This window comes from Brassica oleracea, chromosome C2, assembly GCF_000695525.1.
Source record: "Brassica oleracea var. oleracea cultivar TO1000 chromosome C2, BOL, whole genome shotgun sequence".
NCBI classification, from domain to species: Eukaryota; Viridiplantae; Streptophyta; class Magnoliopsida; order Brassicales; family Brassicaceae; genus Brassica; species Brassica oleracea.
In genome coordinates this window covers 36,078,008-36,090,514 of record NC_027749.1, presented here as the reverse complement: position 1 = coordinate 36,090,514, position 12,507 = coordinate 36,078,008, and the positions used below count along the sequence as shown (strand labels likewise).

Sequence of the window (12,507 nt, the reverse complement as noted above, 5' to 3'; positions counted from 1 at the left end):
GTATAAATAGGGGTGCTTAGCACCATTTGTAATCATCCAAGAATCAAGAAAAACAAAGAGAGAAAATATTTGTAAGAGAGAGTTTCCAAAAACAAAATCTTTGTAGTAAACCCTTTCCTAAATATTAAGAGTCTTCTTCTTAAATTTTCTAGTTGTCTAATACCATCTTCATCTCATCGATATTGGATAATTTTCCCAACAGGTCGGAACCAAGATTCAAAAGATAGACAATCACTAACCTAAATCCAATTCGTCTTACCTAGTATCGATATCAGATCCACTCCCAGAATCCTAATTCATATCATGTCTCCTGAGTGGCCATGGATATGATACACTAAACCTCCTCGGCGTCGGCGAACTCTCAACCGTTCGTTGTCCGACTTCCCCACTGGTCTGACCTCCATGAGTCATGAACTTGTAATCAGCATCGTCTGTGGGGAACTCATATGACAAACAGGGCACGAGTTATGAAGCTGCAACAATGGAAGCAAGCAAACTTGATGGCAAACGCGGTGGATTTCGCCGTTTTATAGGAATACTGCGGGTTTGATTACCGGGTATGTAGAGTAGAGGAAGAGCGAGAGCCATAGGCTTTACCTTCGTTAGTGGAGGTTTTTCGATTTTGGTTTGAGTTAAAATTTTGAAGAAACGATCTTCATAGGAGAAGATACATAGGGAGGAGGTGAAAGGAAACCAAAAAGGAGTAAAGGATATAATTGATTGACAAAGAAAGGGTTGTGGTAACGGAGATTTGCAGGGATACGAAACGGAGACGACAAAGGTGTGAGCCGTTTCGAGAAGTGAGCGTGACTGGACCATTAGGAAATATCATGAGCACACGAAAGTTTCGGTATTTTTTTACCGAACAAAACTCTTATGACATGGCAATTCATCGAAGATGACGTGGATGATTGTTTCAATATTAATGGCTGATTTTTTCTGCTGACGTGGACAGGTTTAGAGGACTTGATATCCTGCTTTTAGTATTGTTAGATTAACTCATAAGAATGACGAACTCTCTCTCCTCCCTATATTTCCTCTTCTTTGCTCGCTGATGTTTGTTGTCTCGTGGTTTCTGGTTCCTTGCAGTTTGCTTCCACTTATGTCGCGAAAGGAGCCCTAATTTAAGTCTTGCTAGCGGGGAGATCGACTCCGGGATGCTCTTTGTTCGTGTTTGAATTCTTGGCACAGAAAGGAACAGTTGCTATTGGTGGGAGTCGGCTTTTTAGGGTTTCATAAGGGAAAATCCTTGTAGAATTCACGGTCCATGGAGATGGTGCTTGGGCTCTGGTTGGCGGTGGGTCTCAGATCTGCCTCTTTGGTCGCGAATGGAGTGTTTTCGGCAGTTGGTTTGGCGGGTATCCATGGTGTCGTGGAGAGCTCCGATCAGTGTATTAGCGGCTGAGGGCTTCAGAGGTTTCTTTGCTCGAAGACTTGCCTAGCCAAAGGAACTGACATGTGTCATATCCGGCGGTGATGTCATGTGGAGGCTTGTTGTGTCACAAAATCGCAGTTGTCGTCCATGGCTTCTCTGGTATGATGCGTGCAGCTTCCTTCTCATCTGACTTTCTTCTTCCTGGTGCTTATGTCTGGTTCATTGCTGAAGCTCTGTCGACGGGTTTCTTTGGTTATTCAGGTCATGTCGTTATTTGGTTCTGTTTCGTTGTCACGGGGACTTTTATCTTGGTTTCCGAATCCGGTTCTCGGAGGAGGTGACTGGCGTAATCGTGGTTGACGCTTGAGTATGTGTTCACCTCTTTCTTACAGTTACACTAGTCGGAGTGCCATATCCCATTTCTGTTAGCCACGCTTGTTGCTCTTAGTAATTTTCCTTTCTAACACCATTTTTCAGGTCATAGAGCTCTTCTCGGGTTATGTGCAGATGTATTATTTTTCCCGGTTTTATGCATTCCGTTATTGACGGAGGATATCGTTCGATTCTTCTGTTAGTGCAAGTTAGGTGATGGAGACGAGACTGTACAATCAAATTCTTTACAATCTTCGATTTTGTGTGTTTCCCTCTCTCTTCTCTATTTCGTGTGCGCTTCAATGCTGGTAATGATAACAAGTTAGAAGAACACGTCGAAAGCTAGCTAACTCTGGAAACGACACGGAAATTTTCGTCATCCGAGGCAAGAAGGTCAATCTCACCTTATGTGATCATCGTCGAAAGTGGAGAACAGTAATCGATGCTTGAGGATATTAAATCTGAACTAGCGAACGCGCCGGGAGTGATGGGTCGAGCGAAGCTAGTTTAGGAAATAATTGAATTGGGTGCTTTTTTGTAATTCAACTTGTAATCGAACTTTTATTCCCGTCTTTCGGGTTGATATTTAATAAATTTAATTTAAAATAATAATAATATTAACCCAGAGAAAAAATCCAACTACCTAAGAGCATCATACAAACTACCTATTTTGGGACACGATGATACGGCTATGGAGACACCATTGGCATGAACGACAAATAAGTCAGTCAAAACTGCCCATCCACATGCAATCTTCTCCAAAAACTCTGAGGTTGTCTTCATGAATTCCTATTATAGCTCCACTCAGTAAGAGAAGGGCCATGATTGGGATAGTTCTTTTGATGATGAAGTCATCCTCATCGAAATGCCAAGTGTGATACCCCGATCGCGGAGGACTAAAAATAGAATTTGAGTTTCTTAGACTAGCAATCCGATAAAACCAATATTCTTATTGGATATTATTTTAGTCTTTTCAACTCGACCGAGTAATATCCGATAGTTGGATGGTTCGGACAAGAAGTAACATTATATAAAAATTCATCAGTTATAATCTTTATTTATACATTATATACTTAGTTTAAAACTTCTTACACAAAGGTTATAGTTTTATCGTCAAGCCTAACACCCAACAACGTTCGTACATACATATATATACATCAATGGAGATTTCTCCCATATATCCCCATCTTTCACCCAACAACTTTCATGCGTACGTGACATGTACTAGAGAGACTATGTCATGAGACATTATGCATTCCACAATGGGGATTTCTATCTTTCATTCTAAAATAATATTAAAAAGGGTAAACAAAAATTTTAAAAAACTTAAGAGAGGCAAGAATCGAGACTTTCGTTCGAGAGACTGACATAATTCTAAGAAACTCATAGGTCACTTTTCATTCATTTAAAGATCAAAATATTAAGCTATCACAGTTTATTGATTAAGAAACATATCTATCTACGGATTAATATCACAGTATGTTTTTCACCATCACAGGTGAATGATTGGTTAGAATTTAGTTATGTTGTAAGTGGTTTCAATATAGATGTTAATTTATTGATGTAGATTTTTCTGCATGATTTTTTTGTTGTAATTGTGTTAGGTGTAATTGTAAGTTTTTGGTTGTAGATATTTTAAAAAAAAACATGTGAAATATGTGATATATGTGATATATACAGTAAAACTAGGGGTTTGCCGGCGCTACGCGCCGGATTTTTGTATAATGATATATGTTTTAATAGTTTTAAAATTATTTTTGGTGTTTTAGTAAAAAATAGTTATCAAACATATAAAGATATTTAAATTTATTTCAATTCTTGTATTAGTTGTCTTTAGATTTTTTTAAAAATAAGAAAAATTTGAATACATATGCAATATATTTTTGCCTTTTATGTAAATGGATCTTTTGACCTTTTTATTAATCTTTGTTGCTTTTGATCGAATTTTTAATACTTGGATATTATGTTCCTAAATTTTAGAAAGATATACAATGAATTTCAACTGCAATATAAACAAATTGAACATTATTAATCACAGGTGATCTAAAATACTATAATATCAATAAAAAAATGCATTAGAATCAAGACTAAAATACGAAAAATATTTTATTTCTTTCATTTGACAGAACATTTTTGATTGTTTTCCAACAACATACATGTATGATTTAATGTACTCCAATTTCAGCGAGATAATAATTTAGGAGAAGCAACCGAGCCTCTCGATTGAGGGGTAACCAAAGTCACGATCAGTCTAAGGTTGAAATCTGGATGGTCTTTTTGCTAGACCCGCTGGTTCGAGTCCAGCTCGTGACAAAAGGCTTTGATCAGACTAAAATATATAATCATATTATACTTATACCATTTGATATAACATAGTTTCACAAATACTATTATTTAAGCTTCATATGCATATATTAACGGTATTCATATATGCACCAAGAGTAAATCTGCTACTCAAACTAATAGATTATTTTATTTCTGTTACATTTCAAATTTTGAGAGGCTGAAATACAATTTATGCATGAGTATTGATATTTTATATGATTTTAATTGTTTTTGTTTGATTTTAAAATCATTTTATTATATTTAAATATTTACGCTATGAGGACTGTTTTAATTTTCTATTTTAGAAATTGTTCAATGAAATAATGATTGATTTAAAGTGTAACATCTGAATTGTTTATTATTTGAACATACGAAAACAATTAGTTGCACTGAAATGAGAGACAAATTGGTTCTAAAATTTGGATATTTTTATAGAACAATAATATAGATTACCCTTATATGTTTGCTATTTCTGCTCATACGAACATATATTTGATGTAATTTATCATAAATATGTATAATATGTATATTATGAGTATGTATGCAACACTAATCAGTTATTGGGCTTGATTCTTGTTTAGAAGAAAGATTGTTGGAAAGAGGAAGCATAAGACGTTCTTTCATTGAACTCAAATGTTTATTAGTTTTCTTAATGTATGTTTTGTACGTATATATAAAAAAAGAAGTTAAAGGTAAATTAAAATTATCGTTGTATACTTGTAATGTGTCATCATCCTTTATCTGATAATTGTTTATAAATTAATTCTTTCTTAATTTGATCTCTGTTGGTTGGAGCTTTGGGGCTTTAGATTTTAGACCAGGATGAGATTTATTCGCAAAGTTGAAAATGTTAAGAAAAACAAAGTGTATCCGACTTTAACTTGTTTATTAAGTCAGTATATATTATGCACTACAAATAAGAAGTTTCATGTTTCTCAGATTAGTCATAGCAAGCCGATCTCCTTTCTAGATCATCCACTTCAGTAGATTGCAAGAAACAAAGTTTTAGTTTAAATAACCTAGGGTTATTTTCCAAGACATATTTAACAAAACTATTTAAGAAAAACAAACCTTAAATGCAACACAAAACACTAATCTCATCAAGCACCTATGAGATCGATACAAAGGAATGAGCTACTTAGAAGAAGCTTGAAGAAAACCAATGAAAAGTGTGCGAGTATGAATCTTGTGATTGAAAAAGCAAATAACTACATGGTTTAGTGAGATCTTCAGTTTTATTTTCATCTTCTCTTCGCCAACTCCATCAGTAACCTCTGACATCATCGCTTTCAATAAACACTATAAACAAAACAAACATGACACACTCAATCTTTGTGATTACCCATGATTTCAGAGTATTATGGTCCTAGAAATGAATGTAGTTTTTGTTTTGCGTCATGTCCAGTTGTGCATAAAGCTTTTGGAATTCGTTGATCACTTTTGCTTGATCCATGGATGAGATTTTCTGAAAATGTGAGAAACATAGCAAGGTATGAGAATATCAATTGTGCTAAGATTTTCTTTTGCTACACCTTTTAGCTACCATATCGTTAAGATATAATTTCCTCTTAGAAGTAAGTTTCCAGAGGTAAGAACACATACCATGTGTAGCCACAACCATTTCTTGCTTGAAAGTGCGGAAAGCATCTGCACATGAAATAGTTTTCAATTGAAACAAAGCAGAGTTGGAGTAGCTAAGAAGATTTCAACACTGTCAGATTCACTGCTCAATTTTTATAAGGAGATAACCTGGGAGAACTAAGCTAAAACACTGTTATGAACCAGACCATCAGATCCTAGCACATATAAATATAAAAGGCGAAATTTTTGCAGAATCTTGTAGAAGCGGATGATAGAACCAACTAGGAGCGTCCATACTCCATAGATGAAAATCAGTTTACGATCATGATCCCAAATTCCATTACAACCTTGACCGCAAAGGAATCAACAACATGCTAAGAGATCATCAACGAATAAAGAAAAATATTTAAGTGCATAAATGTATATAAAAACAATGAAAACTGCAAAGGGTGGCCCATAACATCTATAACCATCCTACTGCCACTTATGCCTGAAGAGCTTAAACCTCAATTTTTTAAAGCATACATACCATACTCACTGGAAAGTTGATAAGTGTCCCTGGTCCCCAGTATTTAAAGGTCACAAAGGTCGTAAGCTCTAGAAGCAGCCTCTTCATCATCATATGCTCCTGCCAAGTATATAAGGGTTAATCCAATCTAATACCAAGTATGTACAGATACACAAAAAAATACACAATGAAACCTTCAAAGCTTATAGCTTACCTAGATAAACTGATGCGGTGAAATTTCAACGATGAAAACGTGTAAGGACAACAAAGAAAATAGATCAGCTTTGTGGATGTGGAGAGAAATGTTGGTCGAATGTGGTGAAAAAAGAAAAAAAAGAAAAGAGAAACCTTGTTTTCCCTTCTTGTTCTGGTTTTGGTTCCATGTACTCTTGTCTCAAAGGTGAGCTTCACAACGACCTATCCATCTATGCATGTACTTACAAAAATTCAAGAAACAATACACCTCAGCATCTCCTACTGCTATGTAAGACAATACATTCAGTTCTTGTCTCAATGAGACATGATAATTGTCAGAATAATCAACGATTCCAGATGACACAACATCTCTCTCAATCCAACAATGACATCACAACAGTCCTAAGTTTAATTCTCCAGATTACACAATATGAAATTCAAAATGAATCACACCACCCTCATCCGGATCGTAAACATCTATTCAGTTTAGAAGACACACAACCACAGTACCTTGTGACTCCACGGTAAATGGAACCTCTCTCCTTCTTCGCCTTCTTAAAACCTCTATACAACAACGTTTGATCACTCGCCGCCACCGTCTCCGAGCTCTCTCCTCCTCCTCCCCCCTCTGTCTTAGGCCCCTGATCCGACAATGATATCGACGCCATGATCAGAACCTCTTGCCCCTCCAATCAAAAAACAAACCCTAGGAAAGAGAAAACAAAAGGCACCATGTGTGAAAGCTTGAAACAGAGCTCGATACTGTAGAACCAAAGATAGAGAGAGAGAGAGACACAATGCGGTGAACAAAAAAATCCTACAGGAAACTCACTTATCACTACTAAACTCACTTCCATATTGTAGTACACGATAAGGGGATATGAAACTATGTAATCACAGTGCCCTATGTAAATGCAATTAGTCAGGGTTTTTGATTCTTCAACATGGAAATAGGAATAGTAAATCGAATCATTACCTGTTCGTTGATGAACATCTCGACATCAATCCGGAGAGCTTCCCATAAAAGGATTAGCTTGAAGATGAGCTTGGCCTCTCCCAACCCAGAAGAAAAATCGTGGAAGAACACGATGGAAGGTTCCGTCACCATTGATTTTGATGTTTTGTTAGCCATGGATCCGATAGTTGCAGTTTTATAGTGGAAAGGCTTGGGGAGGTGAAAAGAACATCTTATGATTTCGTGATAACCCATGACACGCGAGAAGGAAGAGAGAGTACACAACCCCCATGACGCGCGAGAAGGAAGAGAGAGCGTAGGATACACAGACGCACTACCGAGCTGACACGTGTCGACAAAAGCTTTGAGCACAATTCAAAAAATTATTATACCAATTAAAATACTTTATATTGATAAGCAAAATATAAATTATCAAAAATTTACTATTATTTAATGTAATATATGAATGACATTTATGTTACTTAAAAATTTAATGTTTTATATTATCTAGAAGTAAATAAAACATAAAATAAAAGCTATATCAAGGTAAAATACTATTCTATATGAAATAGATGGTAGAATATAAGTTAGGATAAAAGCAAAAATATTCCAGCTATAGGCAGAACACAAAACAAAACATATATATTAAAAAATAAATGATATGAATTTTTTCTTAATCCAGTGGTTTAACTAAGAGCATATTAATGTTTATACACTAAAATGTATGATGTTCAAATTCTAGAGAATGCAAATTATCCATATTACAAAGAAAATGGTTATTGAAGATTTTTTAGTATAGTGGAAAGAGGGGACGCGGTCCCGATCAATACATGAACTCTGGGCCTGTGCAAAAACATACATCAACACAATTTTTATTCAAAATTCATACATCAACTAACACTCTTAGGTCAATACATACATGAACCGTGTTTCCGTTAACTTTATTCTAACTGTGTATTATGTGGACTTAACGTGGGTTACATGGATAAAATGAGTTAATTACGTGGATTATCAGACCGAAAGGAATAGAAAACGACGTTGTTGTGGGCTTTTGAAAACGACGTTGTTTTGTGTTTTCTGAAACAAAATTTTTTTCGTAGAAGTCGCGAGAAGAAGAAAAGAATAAGGGTTTGAGAGAGAGAGGAGAGTAAAACGTGATTGAGAGAGAGAGTTAAGGGAATGATTTAAGGAGCTGAAAGCACGTCTAGAAGAGAGCAGTTGGAATGAGGTAATGTTAGAAAAGAGAAGAAATCCGAGAGCACACAAGGTGTTCGAAGAAATGTGTCTGTGAATTTTTTTTCATGATTTCTTCTGTAACTGATGTGTTGTGTAATTGTTGCAGTGGGGATACAACGTTTATAATAAACTATGAAGGGAAGTTCGAGAATTTGGAAGAAGGTCTCACCTATGTTGAGGAAAAAATTCATTATCATGGTTCGATAATCTCGGCCGGTATTGTTGATATGTATGGGCAGCGAGTGTGGTACAAGCTTCCTAACGAAAGATTATCAGATTTGAAGCTGTCGTGTGATGGTGGTATAAACTTTCAAAAACATGTGTACTGCCACACAATAGGTAAGGAAAGTGGAAGTGTATCTTGAACACGAGGAGGTTAACAATGAGGCTGAGGAGACTAAATCTTTGGATGAAAATGTTGATGATTCTCCAATAGGCAGGAATGAGGCTCGAGAGAACCCGGAATCAGATCCGCAGGAAGAGGCTGTGGAAGAAATAGTTCTCAGGTTTGTTGATGAGGAAGAGGACAATGAAGCTCTTAGAGATACACCTCCTGCCTCAGATGATGAAGATGACATCGAACCCAGATATGAAAGATGGCGAAGAGGAAGTGGATAGTTGAAGATTATGCATGTTTTTGAAAGTATAAAAGAGTTCAAGGAAGCTGTGTTAGAATATGCATTAATGGGAGGTTGGAATGTCAAATACACAAGATGGGGAAATGACATTTCCGAGGCAAAGTGTGCTGTAGTCGGTGAGGTTCCTTGTACTTGGCGAATCTACTGTTCTTATGAGAAATCAGTGCATCATCAATACATGGTGAAGTCATTCCAAGAAGAGCATTCTTGCACCTCTTGCAAGTTATTGACTGACAGTGTCATTGGTAGGCTTCTTATAAATGAGGTTAGACACGACAATGCATTGATGCCAAGGGCCATACAAGACATTATTCAAGAGAGATACAACTTGACAGTGACACATGATATCGCTAGAAAGGCACGGAAGAGAGCATTGGATATGATTAGTGAAGAGTTTGATGAGCAATTTGCAAGGATTAAAGACTATAAAGAGCAAATCCTAGAGTAAGTTTCTTTTTTTAAAATGTCTACGGTTGATCTTGTTTATAACAACCATTTCAGTTTAGTTTTAAATTGTTGCTTTCATTTGTTGACAGATCAAACCCGGAGTCTATGGTTGATCTTGTAACAACCATTAGAGATGATGGTGTGGAGATCTTCGACAAGTTCTATGTGTGTTTTAAAGCTCTGAAGACAATATGGCGAGCTTATTGTCGAACCATTTTTAGGATTGATGGATGCTTTATGAAATCTACCTCAAAAGGACAACTCCTTGCAGCTGTGGGCAGAGACGCAAACAATCAAATATACCCTGTTGCGTGGGAAATTGTTCAAGTTGAGGATGCTGACAATTGGAAGTGGTTCATTCAAAGGGTAAAGTCTGATTTAGACCTCAAAAATGGTGAAGGGTTCACTCTTATCTCTGACAAACAGAAGGTAAGTTTGTTAATTTTTTTTATACATTTTCAATCACATTTTCTCATTCGACTTGTCCTTATTGACAGGGACTTATAAAGGCTGTGGAAGAAGAATTTCCTCACATAAAACACCGGACGTGCACTAGACACATATACGGGAACATTAAGAAGCTACACCCCAACAAGCCTAAGTTTAAACATTTGTTTTGGGCAGTGGCAAATAGCTTCAACGAGGTTGATTATAAAGCGGCACTTAAGGAGCTTAAAGCCTTTGATTCTCAGATCTATGATGACTTGATGGTGAGAGATCCTACAAGTTGTACTCATGCATTCTTCAGCACCACTTCTAGTTGCGAAGATGGCCTCAACAATTTCTCAGAATCTTACAATAGCGGTTTGAAGAAATCACGTTCTCTGCCTTTAGTGGGAATGCTTGAGACCATGAGAAGACAAGCTATGGTTAGAATCAAGGTGAGGAAGAAGAAATTGGTGAAGTATGAGGCTAAATACAGTTTAAAGGTCGCTAAAACCATCGCTGAAGAGACAAAAAATCGCAAATGGTGTAAGAAAAGGACCCTTGGTCCTAATGGTGTTTCAGAAGTCGAAGAAAATAGCACTTCTCACACTGTCAATATGGACAGGAGAACATGTACCTGCAGAAGATGGGACCTCACCGGGATTCCGTGTCGTCATGCTTTGAAGGTGATTCAAGACAAGAAACTTAATGCTGAGAATTTTGTGGCGGATTGTTACTTGACGACTTTGTGGAAGCAGCAATATAGTGATTCAGTCACTCTAGTCGAAGGAATGAAGTTTTGGAAGGAAGCTTATGGTTCTCAGATTCAACCGCCAGCAAGACCTGATGAGAAAGGTCGGAAGAGTAGAATCCAGAGAAGAGGAAGAAATCGATTTATGAGTCTCCTACTAAAGGGAAGAAAGTTTGTAAACATTTGAAGACTATTCATTGTTATCGATGTGGTTTTCCTGGCCATAACTCTCTATACTGCAAGAATGATGGAGTTCCTAACAAGCTGAGGAAGATTTATCCAAGGAAGAAGACACAGCCATCGCAAGGTGAAGCTCAGGAACCAAGTCAGCCATCACAAAGCGAAGCTCCGGGACCAAGTTAGCCATCACAAGCTCAGGGACCAAGTCAGCCAACAGCCTAAATTCAGGTTTGCTCTCCTATTTATATTTCATTGGTTTTTTGATAATCATCTAACAGCATTGGTCTTGTGATAATCTTCTAACATCAATTTTGGATCTTTTTCAGGTCTCAGGTTATTAAGGAATGTTATTATTATGGATCGTTTCTTTTGGTATCGTATTTTCAAGAAAAAGACAGCCTAGAAGTTGGACATTGGTTTTGGTGCTTTAAGTGTGTTGTCTGTCTAGTAGGAAGCGGCTAAGATGTTTTAAAATTATCTCTTTTGTAAAACTTGATGTTCCAAAACTTATCTATTTTGTAAAACTTGTTATGTTATCACAATTTTTGACAAGTTCTTATGTTATAATAGAAGCCATAAATTCATAACATAAGTTCTTAATACAAGCCGTTAACCCCTTGAAAACCCAACAATCCGACAAACATATTGTATTCGAAACTGAAAAACATTCGTTGCAATCTTGCACATTAGTACATAGCAAAATAGTAGTACACAATCATCATTCCAACTCCACAAACTACCATCTTCTTCAAGTTCTTCACATCTTTCTCTTACCCGTGAACCAACTCTTTCATCTCCTTCATCTCATTTTCAAACCCAGCCAAGCATCACCCAAATCTTCTATCTTTTTTTCATAGCTTCTCACTACATCTTCATATTTCTGAGACTGAAGCTCCAAATGACTGATTTTGTCATCATACAAGCTCTTCATATCATCAATTTCCTCCACAACCGACTCATCCGTCCATTTAAACAAATGATTCTTATCCTACACAAGAACAGAATCAATTCGAATAAGCTTAGAACATACACAAAAAACAAACAAAGTTAGATTTTTTGCCTCTTCACTACCATTAGGACAACCATGGAAAAGTCTCCATGGGTTCTTGGTCGTTTTCGATGTAAAAATCTCAACGGCTGCTCCACACTTCTTACAAGCACTCGGAAACCCTCTTTCAATCCTCTGTCGCTTCCAATTATCACTCATAGCTGCTTAATGATAACTCAATTAAACATCCTACATATAGACCCAAAACTTGATTAATAACAAAAACGATAATGTTTGCCTGTACCATACGAGGAATTAGGGTTTGATGTGGTAGACATTAGTGGTTCTCTCTCAATCACGTTTTACTCTCCTCTCTCTCTCTCTCAAACTCCGATTCTTTTCTTCTTCTCGCGACTTCAAAATTTTGTTTCAGAAAACACAAAACGACGTCGTTTTCAAAAGCCCACAATGACGTCGTTTTCAAAAGCCCACAATGATCGTTTTCTATTCCTTTCGGTCTGATAATCCAC

The 12,507-nt window shown here is 36.6% G+C and overlaps 2 protein-coding genes and 3 long non-coding RNA genes across 13 annotated transcripts in view; 2 read left to right on the top strand and 3 right to left on the bottom strand.

Moving 5' to 3' along the window:
• The window catches only part of LOC106322230, a 5,568-nt gene extending 4,880 nt beyond the window's left edge, over positions 1-688 (bottom strand). For 5 of the 6 annotated variants that reach the window (XR_001266302.1, XR_001266299.1, XR_001266305.1 and 2 more), the window contains exon 1: positions 260-425. This is a non-coding gene — a long non-coding RNA (uncharacterized LOC106322230). Of the gene's footprint in view, positions 1-259; positions 474-597 lie in introns of those variants that run through there. The other variant, XR_001266308.1, reaches the window with a different exon arrangement.
• Positions 1-1,940, top strand: part of LOC106322259 — a 4,820-nt gene extending 2,880 nt beyond the window's left edge. Inside the window, exons 2-3 of one of the 3 annotated variants that reach the window (XR_001266316.1) lie at positions 203-1,742; positions 1,853-1,940. This is a non-coding gene — a long non-coding RNA (uncharacterized LOC106322259). Of the gene's footprint in view, positions 1-202 lie in introns of all 3 variants that reach the window. The other 2 variants (XR_001266320.1, XR_001266314.1) reach the window with 2 other exon arrangements.
• Positions 1,941-5,104: 3,164 nt separating this feature from the next.
• On the bottom strand, positions 5,105-7,567 carry LOC106325570. Of its 2 annotated transcripts, XR_001266941.1 has the most exons (7): positions 7,333-7,567; positions 6,867-7,062; positions 6,510-6,597; positions 6,376-6,384; positions 6,183-6,281; positions 5,675-5,719; positions 5,105-5,537 (listed from the first exon to the last, which is right to left on the bottom strand). It is a non-coding gene; the product is annotated as an uncharacterized LOC106325570 (long non-coding RNA). The 2 variants fall into 2 exon arrangements; XR_001266940.1 differs by having other exon boundaries at positions 6,510-7,062.
• A 1,664-nt stretch (positions 7,568-9,231) lies between these two features.
• Positions 9,232-10,996, top strand: LOC106324113. Its single transcript, XM_013762133.1, has 3 exons — positions 9,232-9,629; positions 9,722-10,061; positions 10,130-10,996. The coding sequence occupies exons 1-3, from the start codon at positions 9,232-9,234 to the stop codon at positions 10,994-10,996; spliced, it is 1,605 nt and encodes a 534-aa protein (XP_013617587.1).
• Positions 10,997-11,065: 69 nt separating this feature from the next.
• Positions 11,066-12,196, bottom strand: LOC106324112 (uncharacterized protein At4g04775-like). Its single transcript, XM_013762131.1, has 3 exons — positions 12,050-12,196; positions 11,855-11,977; positions 11,066-11,227 (listed from the first exon to the last, which is right to left on the bottom strand). The coding sequence occupies exons 1-3, from the start codon at positions 12,194-12,196 to the stop codon at positions 11,066-11,068; spliced, it is 432 nt and encodes a 143-aa protein (XP_013617585.1).
• Positions 12,197-12,507: the final 311 nt, after the last annotated feature.